Source organism: Tenrec ecaudatus, chromosome 4, assembly GCF_050624435.1.
Source record: "Tenrec ecaudatus isolate mTenEca1 chromosome 4, mTenEca1.hap1, whole genome shotgun sequence".
Taxonomy (NCBI): domain Eukaryota; kingdom Metazoa; phylum Chordata; class Mammalia; order Afrosoricida; family Tenrecidae; genus Tenrec; species Tenrec ecaudatus.
Window position 1 is genome coordinate 53,511,137 of NC_134533.1, and position 17,045 is coordinate 53,528,181.

Here is a 17,045-nt window from a genome sequence, read left to right on the forward strand (position 1 = left end):
GCTTCTATAGTAGAAGAGACCATTACCCTGTTTAAAGGCAATGGTGAAGTGGGGAGCAGACTTAATTATTAATAGAAAAAGTTGTGTAAAACTCCAGATGGCCTCGTCTCTATCAGGTTTCCAACATATCTTTATCTGTCAGCCATCTTTATATTGAATAAATGTGTTTTTTGTTTTAGAAGCTATTTTGGATATTAAAAATTTGACATAAAAGCTTTTTATATTCCTGCATTAAAATATTTTCTTTTATACTATCAATTCACTTTTTTTCCTGCATGTTTATCTTCCATTTTGAAATTTCACATTTTATTTTAAAATTTTCTTTATCATATACTTATCCCAAAGAGCCCTATTGGCACAGTGGTTAAAGAGCTCAACTGCTAACTGAAAGATGGGCAGTTTGACCCCATCAGCCACTTCTGGAGATAAAAACATAGCAGTCTGCTTCTGTAAAGCTTGGGAACCCTACAGGGTAGCCTGTGGTGTCCAGTATGGTCTATGAGTTGAGCTCAACTCTCACGGCAATGGGTTTGGATTATGCCATATTTAATTTAGCAATAGAAAACCAAAGAATGCATTGATTTTATAGTAAACATTTGTGTATATGTGTATGTTTAGGCAGAAGATGATGAAACACCTGTGGATTTAAACAAACACCTGTACCAAATAGAAAAACCATATAAGGAAGTTATGACAAGGTATGCTATGTAAAGCATAAACGTAGGTTTCACACTTTGTTTTTGATGGATTTATTTACTTTAAATCATTTTATTGGGGACTCACACAACTCTTTTCACAATCCATTCATACATTGGATCTATTTATTTTGAAGATTAAGACAGTAGTTTTTGTGTGTGACATCATCCTGTTGAATATAGCTGTTCTTTATTGTAGGCATCCTGTTGAAGAACTCTTAGATTCTTACCACAACCAAGTGGACATGGCTCTTCAAGTTGAAGTAAGTTTGATTCAAATTTTGACATCACGACTTTAAGATTCTTTCCTCTGTTCACTCTTAAACAGTAGTGTTGGCCTTGAATTAAATATTTTAGAAGGACTGTTTAAAGAGCCTGATATGGTGTTCTCAGATAAGCAGTGGACTGCAAGCTGCAAGGTCCTCAGCTGCTCCTCAGGAGAAAGATGGGGCTATTTGCTTCCATAAAGATTTATAGCCTCTACAGCCCTTTCTAGGGTCGCTCTGACTTGAAATTGTCTCAGTGGCAGTTTATTTTAGTTTTTTTTTTTCCTTTGCATTCTAATCCTATGTTTATTCAGTACAGTCCTTCCATTCTACACAACAGGTACAAACACAATCTAAACACTACAGTGTTACAAAAATGAAAACAAATGCTTAAAGTCCAGACTGTACAACAAGTCGGGTGACAGGTAACAGGCTGGGTGGCTCCAGCACTCAAGGGTGCTGGCTCACAGCTTGCTCACCAGCCTCAGAAAGGGGGGGGGAGTCATTTCTATTTTTTCCCCAGGTTTTTAAATGTTCACATTTAAATTATATTCTTGATTTTTGAGGTCTAATTTTTGGCCCAACTTATTAATAAAAATCCTCATTAATATTTGAGTCAACATGGTTACCCTCATTTTAGTTTCATTACATAGAGGAATCTTTAGTACAATTTAAAAAGCACTTATTGAATACTTACTATATGCTAGATAATGAAAGTGAGTGATTCAGCCACTACCTACCAGGGGTTTATAAACAGTGGAGATTCAAGCAAAATATCAATCCAGTGTGGTGAGTGTAAAATAAAAGGGAGGAGCAATTGTGAGTTCATGGAAAACTTCTTTAAAAAGATGTTAACTGAGCCAAGTCTTAAATAACGAAGTTCATTGGGACACAGCTTTACCCATTTGTTTACATACACGTGTCTCTGCATGTATACCCCAAATGCTTGAGTTAGTTGTTACTGTTTGGTCTTTTACAGAAAATGTTTGCTAGGTGGTTGGTAGCTAGCCACTGCAGGTGTTTTTAGCCAAGAGTGAAGGTGGATGAAATGTTTAATTATTTTTGTGATGCCACTTGAGGGCTAGAAGACTGTGACCATTCTATGCACCAGTTTAGGGAGACCACCTCAAACTCAGACTCATTACCATTAAGTTCATGCTGATGCATAATGACCTTTTAGGGCCTAGTAGAACTGCCCATTTGCGTTCAAGAGACTGTCAGTCTTCACTGGAATAGAAGGTCCCATCTTTCTCCCAGAGAGAACACGTAGGAAGTGGTTCAAGTGGAAGATATAGCAGTCTAAGTGAAAGATACTGAACATGGAGAAGGTGCAAAGAGGAAATGAATGAACAAAATATTCAAGAGGTAAAGCTGGTAAAATTAGGGGATTGATGTGAGAAGAAGTGAGTATAGCAGGGTTTCTAAATTTCTTTGCGGAATACTCTTATCAGCTTCTGAGTACATGTGTTCAGTATATTGAACATCTCTTCATTGTGAGGCACTGTGTAGATGCTGAGTTTATAACAACACACAGAAAGAAACTATAATCTCTGCCCTTAGAGTTTATATTCTAGTGGGAAGAAACAGACAATACAGTAAACTAATAGAACATATGTTATGTCTAATAGGTGAGTGCTATAGAGAAAAACACAGGAGGGGAATTATGTTTCAGTGTCGAATAAGGTAGGTAGAGGAGGCCTCACTGACAAGACGAATATGAGCAAAGAGTCAAAGGTGCAGAGGGAGAAGCCATCTGGTTATCGACGACAGGAGGAGTGTTTCAGGGAGGGAGAGTTTCTGGTTTGTGGAAAGCCCACAAGGTCCTGTAGCTGGAATGGATGGAGGGAGGGAAGTAAGAATGGAAACAAACAACTAGAAGGCTGTGTTCTTGGCTATGTGAGAGGTGATAATGAGCACAAAGAGGTCTGTATCATTTCCTCTTGAGTAGATTTTAGCAGGGAATGAGAAGAATCAGGAAAATTAAAAAAATTGCTGGCCTAAGTTTTCTACAGATAAGATGTTGATTAATTTTGCAAAAATGAAAGTGGCAGTGGGAATTTTGAAGCTAGAAGTAACAATGTAGTATTCTAGGGGGAATGGAAAAGAGCTGACCAAAGGCAGGTTAAAGGAATGTGGCATGGCATGCATGTGCCTGCTGAAATTGAGTACTACTGGCTGCGTGGTCGAGAGGCTTTTTTCAAACTGCCAGCTGCTTGTAGAAGCAGTAGAGAAGCACCCTCAGTGTCTGGCCTTGAAGACCAGGGTTAGTCTGAATGAGTGTGAAGACGGAAGCAAGGAAGGATAGGGTCCAAGTGCGATGCTGTCTGTAGTTGAACTTCTGTTAGGGCACAGTGCTATGTGGTGATAATAGGAGTTCTCCACGTAAATATTTGTGTTACTGAGGTTTATTCCGTGACCTACAGCCAGAGTAAACAAGTCAGGTAAATATACAGTAAAATACGATGAGCAAGGTGGTAACGTCTGTGTGTGAGTGGGAAGGTATGTCAGTCGGGATCCAGGCTGGAGACAGGACTTCGACTGGTTACTTGAAGAGAGAAGGGTTTAAAGAATAGTTAAGTCAATGGAGATCCCCTCATAGAGGGGTTTAGGAGAGGAGATGGGTTAATTAGGATGTGAGGTAGTATCGATGAAGAACACAGCTTTCCCCCAGATCCTGGATGCTTCCTCCCCCCAACTACCATGATCCGAATTCTACCTTGCAGGGCTGGATAGGACAGAGGCTGTACACTGGTGCATATGAGGGTTGGAGGTACAGGGAATCCAGGGTGGATGATACCTGCAGGACCAAGGGTGTGAGGGGCGATGCTGGGAGAGTGGAGGGTGAGTGGGTTGGAAAGGGGGAACTGATTGCAAGGATCCACATGTGACCTCTTCCCTGGGAGAGGGACAGCAGAGAAGGGGGGAAGGGAGACTCCGGATAGGGCAAGATATGGCAAAATAACGATGTATAAATTACCAAGGACATATGAGGGAGGGGGGAATGGGGAGGGAGGGGGAAAAAAAAAGAGGACCTGATGCAGGGGGCTTAAGTGGAGAGCAAATGCCTTGAGAATGATTGGGGCAGGGAATGTATGGATGTGCTTTATACAATTGATGTATTTATATGTATGGATTGTGGTAAGAGTTGTGTGAGTCCCTAATAAAATGTAAAAGAAGAAAAGAGAAAAAAATGATTAGGGCAAAGACTGTACAGGTGTGCTTTATACAATTGATGTATATATATGTATGAACTGTGAAAAGAGTTGTATCAGCCCCAATAAATTGTTAAAATTAAAAAAAAAAAAGAATAGTTAAGTAATCTGTGTTTAAGTAGGACTTTTTAGGCAGGAGTGGCAAACGATAGCTTCTGGACTAAATCTGACTGCTACCAGAGTTTATCAGTAACATTTCATTGGAGCACAGCCATGCTCATTCATTTCTTATTGTCCATGTCTGCTTTTGTATTTTAATAGTTGCAAGAGACTAGTCCGCAAAGCTTAAAATAGCTACTACCTGGCCTTTTACAGACAATGCTTGCCAGTCATCCTATAATGACGTAGTTTCTGCAGAAAAGGAACTCCCACCGCTAGGCTGAGGGAAGCTGGCTGTGGAGGAACTGAGGGCTCTCCCCACTCGTAGTCTGCAGCTACTCATTGGCAGGGCTTTGGTTTTTGGAGCAAAGAGGATGTGGTTATCACAGGAATGAATACACAAGCTGCCTGTGACAAAGAAACTTGCCAGAGAGCTTTAGCCACTGCTGTTCCCTAGGGAGAGCATAGCCTGATCATAGCACTCCTAGGCACACACACTGAGTAAAAAATGGAGGGCTGAAAGAAATCCAGACGGGAAATGTTTTCCGGTTGACCAAACCTAACAACATGCCAGCTGGCACAGGAGAAATAAAAGACCTGGCTCTACGTCACAAAGCATAGCAAAACAGGGTGGATTTGGAACTGATAGGCAGTAAAATTGGTAACTAGCACATAAAGGATGATAGAAAATTATATAGGAGAATTACACGAGCCTCAAAACTGGAAAAGGTTTTTCTTGAAAGTGAAGGAATAAAAGTAAGCAGAACTTCAAATCAAGTATATGAAATTTGGAAACTAGAAAACAGATTTTTAGACACTGAGGACTGACTGCAGGATAATTGAATGTTTGAGGAAATGGGGTGATTTCATTTAAGCCCACGGTGAAGGGAACTAACAGTTTATGGTAGCCACGTCACAAGAGGTGGAACATTTTAAATTTTTAAGGGATGGTACAGTACTGAGTTTCATCCCATTTTAACAGTAGTACTTAGCCTATTAAGTTTGGTGTAAATGTTTAATTAGATATATGCAAATGTTTCTGCATTATGCTGTGTCAACCACAAAAAAAAAGGTATTTGTGATTCCACTTATATGTCATACCTAGAGTTAGCAAATCATAAAGAGTAGTTCATTAATGTTTACCTAGGGGTTAGGAGAAGGAAGAAATAGGGGTTATTTCTTAAGGGTATTGACTTTTGGTTTAGTGTGATGAAATTGCCTTAAAAAGAAATAATGATGATGGTGGTACAGCATGGTGAATGTAATTAATATTATTGAATTGTTGATGTCAAATGGCAAATTTTATGTAATATATTTTACCACAATAAAATAAAGAGAATTTTTTAAAAATCCTTTTATTTGGGGCTCATACAACTCATCACAATCCATACATACATCTATTGTGTCAAGCACATTTGTACATTCGTTGCCCTCATCAATCTCAAAATACTTGCTCTCCACTTTTAAGCCATTGGCATCAGCTCCTCATTTTCCCCCCTCCCGTCCCGCTCCCCCTCCCTCATGAACCCTTGATAATTTATAAGTTATTATTTTGTCATATCTTACACTGTCCAACATCTCCCTTCACCCACTTTTCTGTTGTCCGTCTCCCAGGGAGGAGGTCACATGTAGATTCTTGTCATCGGTTCCCCCTTTTCACCCCACCCTCCCTCCATGAGAATGTTTCTTAATAAGATAGTGTGCTTTAAAGGATATTAGGGGAGGCAAATGATTTTAAAATATACTAGCTCATGTATATTTTTCAATGTTGGTAATAACAAATGTAGTTGTGGCAGAATTTTTCACAAGGAAATTTGTTGAACAGATAAGAATTACAAAATGATGGCTATATGTATACTCAAGCTTAATAGTAGGGAACAAATTGTTTTTGTTTTAATTGTTATTTTTTAATGTTTTGAATGTTTGCCAAAAATAATTAAAAAGATAACCCTCCCTTTTTATTGTTTATTATTTCTGATTCACAAGGTATTTGCATATGAAAGGTGTGTTACGCAACATCAAAATTAGCCAGTCCTTGCTTTTGCCAACTTCAAATTAAACCATGTAATTAAAAAGCTGACTAGTTTCTTTTTAAAATCACAAAATAGTAAAAAATACTTTTTCTCGAGTACACTTAAAATGTCTAGTTTGTGATTTAATCTCTGATGTTGATTCTTTAAATTTCATTTGCCAATTTTAACCTTTTATTTTCAAAGAACCAGCACCGAGCAGTAGATCAAGTAATTAAAGCTGTCAGGAAAATCTGTAGTGCTTTAGATGGTGTAGAGACGCTTGCCATTACAGAATCAGTAAAGAAGCTAAGAAGAGCAGTTAATCTTCCACGAAGTAAAAGTGCTGAAGTGAGTGTTTGGGGTTTTTTGGGTATTTTTTTGTAACTAGTATTTTATTACATATCAATCTGTACTTAGAATCTACCCTCAGTTTTTGCCTTCTAACGGACAAAATTTTATCATCATAAATTACGTTTTTACTTTTGAGTTGAATTGGTTGGTTGCTTGGTAAAGCTGAGCTATCTTCTGGTGATTGATAGTTAGTGAGTGGATACCAAACTGGAAATATTGTGTATATAAAGGAGAAACTCTGCCATAAATGAGTTGGTTGGGGACTCTTACAAGCTTAAGAGTCTAGCACTGTGATTAGCTACTACTCTGCCACGTGGATGGAAATGTCCATGATTGCTAATGGAGAAAGTTCTACTTTGAATCATAATACTTCCCTGTTGGAAAAAACCCAAAAGTTTCAATAGTAGTAACTATTGGCCTAAGCCATCAAACTAGGCACTAGGAACTCTTTCTTGATGGGAATTTCTTCCTTTTACTAAATCCGTTTTCTCCTTGTGTTTCTGGGTAGATGTCTTTCACTCTGCTCATGGGCATGTTTGTAGTTTGCAAAGCAGACCTCATAGCCGCCTTAAATGCAAAGGAAAGCAAAGCTCCTAAGGATGTTGTTTCCCTCAGGAGAGCGATAGATATCTCAGTGTAGTCACTCCCACAGCAAACCCTGCCCGTAACGTTTACTATCCATAAAGATCTGGGACTCGTTTGTCCTTCTTCCTGATTACGTGCTTACTTTTAGAAATGAAATAACGTGAACTAACATAGCTATATGTGATCAGCTTCTATGGTGACTCTTTTATAGTCTGAGGCAACTATTACTCATGTGATGGATTAAAGGAGCAGAGAGCAGTTGAGGAGAAATTAAAGTAATTTAATTCTAGTTTCTTTAAGAATATCCTTACAATACTCACACTAGAGAAACTAATGGAAAAATAAAAGTAGTATATGAGTGTATTTATCACATCTGGATTTCAAATTAACCTTAACTACTCAATTGTTTGTTGAAGCCTATTTCCATATTGCTTTATGATTTTTTGTTTCACCTTTTTTTCCCTTCAGTTTAAAAAAAAATTCAATTGTTCAGTCATATCAAGGGGGATATTACAATCATTATCACATCAATTTTAGAGCATTCCACCCCCCTACCTCTGCAATATGATTTTATTGATATTTAAAACCGTATTTTTCTTTGGCGTGAATTCTTTACTCCTTGGGGATGGTTTCTTTGACACAGAAGTAATTAGAGTTAGGAAGTGAAGGTGAACATAGCTGTTATCGCTGACAGATCTGTGTATGTATGTGCAGGCGACGACTTCATTGTCTGGAGGAGGAGATACTAGCAAGAGCTCCACTAGAGGTGTGTCTTTCAGTTCTTTAAGCTTTATCAATGATTGTTGCTTATTGAGATAACGATATAAACACATTTTTCTCAACCTAGTCTCAATGAATCCTGAAAATCCTGTTCAAGTGAGCATGGACCAATTAACGGTAGCAGTTTATGATCTTCTCAAACTGCATTCACATGCTGACAGGAGCCCTGCAGATTGTGTCCCAAGTAAGCGGAGCATTAAGGAAGCATGGGCCACAGCAGAACAACTCCAGTTTACTGTTTTTGCTGCACATGGAATTTCAAGTAACTGGGTATCAAAGTAAGTACCTACTTAAAAGAAAACAGACACGGCTTTACCTCGAAGCTAGTCTAATGTAAAATAGCCCACTGTTATCTTGGAACTTAAATAGGTGATATGAGAATCACTGTGTGATTTTGTGGTTTGCATAAAAATTACAGAGATGTGTGAAGCTCTCCTAGTAAAACTGTTGGTACTTGTAAGAAAAGGCAGGAAAATATATGTTGAAACCTTATAAGAATAAACGCTAACTATTAAATTAGTTAGTTTAAGGCTATAATTCTTTCTCTTTCCTTTAGGACCAGAGATACTTTAATAGGAATAGATTTGACTGGTGTACAGTTATTTTTACTGCTACCCATTGAAGTCTTCAAAAGCATTATTTTCTTTCATTACATTTTTTAATGATAGGCTTTCCTTGTTGATTTTTGTCAGTGTCACCAAGACATTATAGTAAATGGCTATTTCAACTTACTGTAATTTACTGATATAACCTACCCCAAAAATCTGAAAAGAGTATTTATGAAATAGTGTCTTAGTACCTTACAGTTAGAAAAAATGCCGTATATAATCTAATATAAGCTGACCCGAGTATAAGCTGAGGTACCTAATTATTACCTGAGAAACCAGAAAAACTGATTGACTCGAGTATAAGTCTAGGGTGGAAAATGCAGAAGCTATTGGTGAGTTTCAATAATCAAAACAAATGAAAATAAAATTACTAGAAATTGAGACATCAGTGGGGTAATGTATTTAAATATTTATTTTAAATAAAAATATATAAATAAAAGGACAAGTCATTTAACATTAGTAAACTAGCACAGTAAGTGGAAAATAGGTTCAACAAAAACAATAAGGTATCCACAATGATACCTTAAGAGTACTATTCCCTGAGCTCAATCAGCAACCAAGCTAAAATGTAAAGAGGTAAAATCCTTCAAAACTGGATTCCTCATCATCATCCGTATCCTAATGCAGAGCTTCAGCGGTGTGAGGTCATCATAGACGCTGTCCTCACTGAGATCGCCGTCATCACCATCACTGCTGTCATTTTCATACAAAGCGCAGTCTTCACTGCCATCCATAGCATTACTAATACTACATTTCTGGAAGGCACGTCGCACCATGTCTTCTGGAATGTCTTCCCAGGCATCTCGAACCCACTCTACTAACCCTATGTCAGGCTTTATGATATTTCCTCCTTTTGTTAGTCTGGCTTGACCAGATGACATCCATTCATGCCACATCCTTGGCACACGGTCTTTAAAAGGCTTATTCAAAGATACATCCAGAGGCTGCAGTACAGATGCAAGCCCACCTGGAATAATGGCTAAAGTAACTTTACTAGATTTTGCCATTTTTTTTAATGTCATCCGATAGGTGGGCTCTGAATATATCCCAAACAAGTAACAATGGTTTTTTCTTTAAAGCTGCTCCTGGTGGTCGGTTTCAAATTTCTTCCAGCCATTTTTTTTGTTCCATCTTCATCCATCCAGCCTTTAACATGTGCATGCACAATAATTCTTGGTGGGAAATTGATCTTTTTAGGCAAGGTCTTTCTTTTAAAAATAATGACAGGGCGCAGTTTAGTTCCATTAGCCAAACATTATAGAACAACTGTAAAGTGTTTTTTTTTTCATTTCCTGTGGCTTTGAGAAAAATGGTTTTTTCTCCTAAACTTGCCACAGTTCTGTTACTTAGAAGATCAAAAGACATGGCGGTGTCATCCATATTCCCAATATCTGCCAGGTCATAATTAACATCTTTCTTTGTTTTATAATAAATGACTGGAGTGACATAATTTTTTCTTCAAGGTCTTGTGGCAATTTCTGGGAAATCTTTGTTCTTTGTCTCAAACAAAGTAGGCCAAACCTATTCATGAAGCAGATACACCATCTTGCTGATGCAGCAAAATTTTCAAGGCCTGGTGTTTTATATTTGTCATCCTTAGCCATTTGTAGAGCACGTATGCGTATTCTCCTGTGTGTTATGCAGCAACCAATTTGCTGACACTCCATAACCCATGTATGCAATTCACTCTCTAGAACCCCATAAAAAGATGTTAAACCATGACGAGCTTTTGGAATCTGTTCCAAGTCAGCCTTCATTTTCTGCCACTCCCTCACTTGCTTTTCGTCAACACAGAATTCCCTATTTACAATACTGTTATTGCTCTCTTCTCCTCTTGACATAACTTTCATTTTGAAACCAGCCTCATATGACCGGCGTTTTTATTTTGGTTCAAGAGTATCCATTTCTAATAGGATAAAAAAAAAGACTTTGAAAAAGAACTTTCATGGTAATGCCCCCCACCCCTGCGACATGTTAGGAGGGGAGGGAGGGAGTTCGGGCGGGGGATGCAGGATGTGAATTAACACAGAGACCAGAGGGGAGAGACGAAGCACAGCCACAGACACATCCTTACCAGTTCAGCTGCTCCCGTAAGTGAATCACTACGGGTGCTTCTGCAAATTGGAGCCATCCACGTCATAGGATGGCTCTGATTGGTTAGATGTGAGTAAACAAACATTCAAAGCCCTGCAGTGTCAGTGGGGCTTTGAATGAACAGCGGAGGAACGGCAATCACCCGCGAGATAACAGGTGCTCATCCATTACGTGGGTGGGGGGGAGAGGTGGGTAAGCGAGATGTTACACCTCACTGGGGTACCACTGACCTGTGTATAAACTGAACCCCAGTTTTTCAGCACATTTTTTGGCTTATACACTAGTGTGTACGGTAAATCTTAGTGAAGAAATGGCAAATATAAATTCTGCTTAAGTTAGGCTTTAAGTTATAAAACTTTTTAAGTCATGTGACTTGAAAATGGTACATTAATTCATTGAATAAATATTTGTTGAGTACCAACTATGGACATTAGCCTTAGTACTTAGGATACAGCCGGAACAGGCAACAACAAAAACATCTTGCCCTCATTGGACTCTCAATGAAACAGGCACTACTGCCTGTCCTCTCCCCATAGACACAGACACAAGTAAATGTAGAGACATTGGCAAGGAAGACAAATGCCCAGCAGGAGACAGTAGAAGAAACAGCAGGGATAATCAAGATGGAAAGAAAGTTAATGTAGTGCCCAAGTATAAAGAGGAAAATGGGATCAGATTGAAAAATAAAACCCAATAGATTAAAAACCAGAAAGATTAGCTTTTTAAATACAGTTAGAATTATATTTGAACAAAGGAGTTAGACATGTAAGCCTAGCAGTGAGTAAAAATCCAAGTTGTTTGTGGTCAGTATATAATAAAACAGTTCCATTTGCGCAGTCTTTGCTAGCGCAGTGCAGTAACGTTTATTATGTTCATCTGGTTTCAAGCAGCCCCTTCAAGCAACTTGTCTCGCCGCCCTTCTTGTCCCTCCCACCCTGGCTGTGGGCACTGCTAATTAGCCTGGGTTTCCAGTTACTTACCTACTCTAGATATTTTATATAAGTGGGCTTACACAGTATTTTCCCCTGTGTGATGGACTTATTTCATTCAGCATAGTGTTTTCACAGTTCATCTATATGGTAGCGCATTTTAGAACTTACTGTTTCTTCATGGTTGAGTAGTATTCTATTGTGTGTGTGTGTTAGGCACCAAGAAAGCTAGGCAGAGCTTGGCTAGCAGCAAGCACTCTCTCTGGGTCAGTGCATCCAGTGGCGCTGCCTGGGAGGGTTTTCTGGTCACAGTGAAGTTTTCCTAAAAGCAGTTTTGCTTGAAGCTCATTTTTTGTGATGGCCAATTTAAGAGGACAGCATGTGGCTGTGACTTTTTTTGCTTGCTTGGAAGTAATGCTGCAGAAACTGTCATGATATTGGAAAGAGCTTACAGCACTGTGGGAAAAACTCAAGTGTACTGAGTGGTTTTCTCGTTTCTTGATTGATGACAAACCTCGTTCTGGACGTCTGCCACCTTCCTGAAAATGTTGACTCGTAGAGCATATAGAGTTTGTTCCCCCAGGTCAGACTGTTAATCAAGCTTTCTATTGAGAGGTTCTGAAACGATTGCGAAACAGTGTGTAATAAAAAACCTTGATTTGTGGCAAGAGTGGGACTGCTTTTGCCATGATGACAATGCACCTGCTCATGTAGTCATATTGGTGCGCCAGTTTTTCACAAAAAACCAGGATGCCTCTCTTGCCCCATGCACCTCACTCACCTGACCTCACTCAGTTGGACTTCTTTTTGTGTCAGGATTGAAAGAGGTACATAAAAGGACAGAAGAGGTGAAGAAAAAAATGAGGGAGGTGCTGTGAGCCATCCAAACAGATGAATTTGAAAAATGTTTCCAAGAATTGAATCACAGATTTGGCAAATGTATTAAGTGTAATGGAGAGTACTTAGAAGGTGTTAAGGTTGTTGTGTAAAAAAAAATTAAATACCATATATATTTGAGTATAAGCTGACCTGAATATCAGCCGAATCACCTAATTTTATCACAAAAACTGCATTAAAAATATGCTGAAAAACTCGGCTTATATAGGAGTATATATGGTACATAGCGGGGGGAGAGGTGATTCTGGATTTTTTTTGGGGGGGTACCCTGCTGTGTGTGTGTGTGTGTGTGTGTGTGTGTGTACACATTTGTGTATCCCTTTATCTTTTGATGGATTATTTAGGCTCTGTTCACTTTGTGGTTTTTGTGAATAGTGCTACAATTTATATTGGTATATATGGTCTTTATGAATCTTAAGATATCTACCTTAGAAGAGTATTTGATTGTGGTAGTTAGGAACTAAGTTCCTGCTTTCTGTTGAGAGACTACAACAGCAGCTGTCTCTGTGGATGCAGGATTCCCGGTATACTAGAAAGACTGGCTCAGTGCCAGTCAGGCTTACTCACTAACTGTACACTTAGGTTAGCTCTGTTTTAGTGGCTGAGCAAAGGAAGATAGCCAGTGAGGGTAATGTTTATTTTTCTTCCTATTCTTTCCAGAGAAGGAAAAAAAATGATTATTAAGCTATGTGTTAACTTCTGTACCATCTTTGAACAATTTGTTCACATTTTGTATACAGTTATAGTTATCAACCTTATTTTAGTTGAATAATACTGAATGCTGGTATTTTTTTCCCTTCTGGATTTTTTTGGCGGGGAGTTACCCTGATATATATATAAATAAAGCATTTGTGTATCCATTCATCTTTTGATGGCTTATTTAGGCTCTGTTCACTTTGTGGCTATACTTAAGATCAGTTTCTAGAAATCAAGTGGATTGTAATCATATTATTTAGATAATGCTTTGGGGGAAGAACTGTTAATAATATAAATTTGTTGACCAGTTTGTACTATGCAAATAAAGTTAAACTGTTTCTTTTCTCAGTTATGAAAAATACTACTTGGTATGTTCCCTGTCTCATAATGGAAAAGATCTTTTTAAACCTATCCAGTCAAAGAAGGTTGGCACTTACAAGAATTTCTTCTATCTTATTAAATGGGATGAACTGTAAGTGAAATTTCTGGTGCTTTATTCTTTTAATATGCCCTGTGCTTTACTTTTTTATGCATACATTCTAGATTTAATTTTATTGTAATTTTCATTAAACTTCATCCAATTATTAATAACTTAAGATGTTTTTGAGACGATCCTATAAGACTGGTATTTTCTTCATTTTTTTTATTTTAATAAATTATTTTATGGGGGGTTCTTCCAGCTCTTATAACAGTTCATACATCAATTGTATCAAGCACATTTGTACATATGTTGCCTTCATTATTTCCAAAGATTTTCTTTCTTCTTGAACCCTTGGTATCAGTTTCTCTTTTTTCCCCTCCCGTCCCCACCCTCTTAAAGCCTTGGTAATTTAGAAATTATTTTTATTTTCATATTTTACACCATTCGCTGCCTCCCATCACCAACATTTCTGTTGTTTGTCAATCATTGTATCAGTTCCCCCTTTCTACTGCTTCTCCCCCCACCTTCCCCTACTCTCATGGTATCACTACTCTCATTATTGGTCCTGAGGAGTTTATCTGTCCTGGATTCTGTGTGTCAAGAGCTCTTATCTTTACCAGTGTACATTCTCTGGTCTAGCCAGATTTGTAAGATAGTACTGGGGTCATGATAGTGTGTATGTGCGTGGGGGGGGGGCATTAAAGAACTAGAGGAATGTTGTGTGTTTCGTAGGTGCTATAGTGCATGGTGGCTAGCTCGTCTCTTTCTTGTGACCCTTCTGTGAGGGGATGTCCTATTATCTACAGATGGCTTTGAGTCTCCCTTCATTCAGACCCTCCTCGCTTACATCGAAATGATGTTTGTTTTGGGTTTTCTGATGCCTGATACCTGATTCCATTGATACCTTGTGATCATGGCATTTTCACTTAACAAAAAACCAAAAAAGCTGATGTTCTTTTAAACGTATATGTAGTTAGTTTTTGGAGCTCTGATGGTGTGGTGCTTATACATTGGCCTCCGAACTGTAAGGTGGGCAGTCTGAAAACACCAGCTATTCTGAGAAAGAAAGATGAAGCTTTCTGCTCTCTTAAATAAGAGTTACAGTCTCAGAAATTCACAAGGAATTCTCCCTTATCATATAGAATTGCTATGAGTTGACACCAAGTGAGTGAGTTTGGTTTGTGAGTATTTAATTATAGACACATGCCATTAATTTTTCCTAGATTTTAACTTAAGATACAAATTTATATAAAGTTCTCCTAGAAAAATTGTGTTTTTAAAATCATTTTATTAGGAGCTCATACAACTCTTATCACAATCCATATATACATCAATTGTGTAAAGCACGTTTGTGACATTCATTGCCCGAAAGATGGTGTTCTATACAACATTGCTTACTTTAGTGTTTTTCTATACGACTGATGTACAACATAGTTCTGGTGGCACAGTGCACTGAACTGCTAACCACAAGGTCAGACAGTCAAACCCATCAGGTGTTCGACAGGAAGAGAATGCGGAGTCCTTCTATACATTTTAAGTCTTGGAACGGCAAAGGGGGCAATTCTATCCTGCCCTGTAAGAGATATCTGAATCAGAATCAACTTAATGGCAGAGGGTTTTTCTTTTCTTTCTTTCTTTCTTTCTTAATCATTTTTATTAGGGGCTCATACAACTCTGATCACAATCCATACATATTTCAATTGTGCAAAACACATTTGTACATTCATTACCCTCATCATTCTCCAAACACTTGCTCTCCACTTAAGCCCCGGGTTATTATTTTCTAAATCTTGTTTTCAAACTGAGGAAATTCTTTCAATATTTAGTAGTTCAGAAATTTCAGAACTTTTAATGTTTTTGTTCTTTCATTTTAAATTACAAAGCAACAATTGTCTGTGAAGGCATGGAATAGGGTGGGGGTGGGGGGTGAACAAAATTTCCTCTTGTGAAGACAATCAAATAATCCCCTCTACCATCCTGCACTGCCACCTAGTCAATTCTGACTGATGTGACTTTACAGAACGGGTTAGAGCTGTCCCATAGTGTTTCCAAAGCTATAAATCTTTATCGAAGCCTATTGTCACATCTCTCTCACACAGCTTAAAAGTTTGAACCGCCAACCTTTCATTTAGTAGCAGGTTACTGTATCTTTGTGCCACCAGGAGTCCTATCAATCAAAAATACAGAAATGCTTCTTAAGTTCAAAAGGGTTATCTTATTTTTAGCATTTAGCATCCAGTGGCCTCCCCAGAATTATCACTGCTGTCCTTATGTGGCCTTCCAGGATTAATAAAAGAATTACATCGAGAAGCATGTATATCTGTTTATTTATATGTGCATACATACATCCTCAAAGAAAAGTACTCACATGTTCATCTAATTTTTCTAAAGGACATAAAGATTACTATTATTTTGCACGGAAATTGACCCACAATTCTTGAGTGAAAGGCACTTAACAAATTTTTACTGGAACAAATGTTTTATTTTAAAATTTTATACTCATAATGAGATTTGCTTATTTAAACTTTTTTATTTTTTAAAAGGTTTATTCAGAAAAAGTAAGTTAATTGAATAGCGGGATACTTTGTAAGAGAAATCCACAGGACCCTTATGTAGTCTAAAAGGTCTATTTAAATCTTTTAACAATTAAGCAGGTTTGCTATCTGTTTAGTTACAGGTATTCAGGATTAAAGATAAGTTAAACCAGGTAACTAAATTTTCAATCTAATTAGAAACTTAAACTGCACATTTAACCTAATTTGTTCTTTATGTTGATATATTTTCCCTCGTAGAATCCTTTTCCCCATCCAGATATCACAGTTGCCATTAGAATCACTTCTTCACCTTACTCTCTTTGGGACTCTAAGTCAGAGCAGTGGAAGCCCCCCTGATACCAACAGACAAAGAAAGGGGCCAGAAGCTTTGGGGAAGGTGTCCTTACCTCTTTTTGACTTTAAACGGTAAGTCCATGTGCTTAAATAGTGTTTATTTCTGTATTTTAATAATACCACTTTTAATCACTCCCTTCACATTTGAGGAGGCAGTATAAGATTTTAACATCTCTACATTCTGATGAGTCCAAATTTTGGCACTGATGCAATTCTCAGGTCTTACAGGATTGTATTATAACAAGCAGCCATCTAAGCCTACGTTGGAAGAAGTATATAAGCTTGGGTGATCTAAAAATTATAAATAACAGAATCCAAGATCAGAGAAGACTGTATTAGAGCTTAAATTCTGAGCACCCAGTTTGCAGAAGGCCATGGATGACAGTGAAAGCCCAAAATCCATTTGCAGAGCCCGCATGGGGAATAAATCTCAGACCATTGACCAGGGGTGTGAAAGCCCTTCTATCAGACAGAGTACATCAGAAAGTGAATTAATACAGATATAATTAAGA

At 38.0% G+C, this 17,045-nt stretch overlaps 1 protein-coding gene across 1 annotated transcript in view; it reads left to right on the forward strand.

Moving 5' to 3' along the window:
* Positions 1 to 17,045, forward strand: part of PIK3C2A (phosphatidylinositol-4-phosphate 3-kinase catalytic subunit type 2 alpha) — a 109,024-nt gene that overhangs the window by 53,062 nt on the left and 38,917 nt on the right. Inside the window, exons 7-13 of the mRNA XM_075546005.1 lie at positions 619 to 698; positions 895 to 958; positions 6,489 to 6,632; positions 7,935 to 7,986; positions 8,068 to 8,278; positions 13,574 to 13,696; positions 16,438 to 16,605. Of these exons, the coding sequence (XP_075402120.1) occupies positions 619 to 698; positions 895 to 958; positions 6,489 to 6,632; positions 7,935 to 7,986; positions 8,068 to 8,278; positions 13,574 to 13,696; positions 16,438 to 16,605 (842 nt within the window). The remainder of the gene's footprint in view (positions 1 to 618; positions 699 to 894; positions 959 to 6,488; positions 6,633 to 7,934; positions 7,987 to 8,067; positions 8,279 to 13,573; positions 13,697 to 16,437; positions 16,606 to 17,045) is intronic.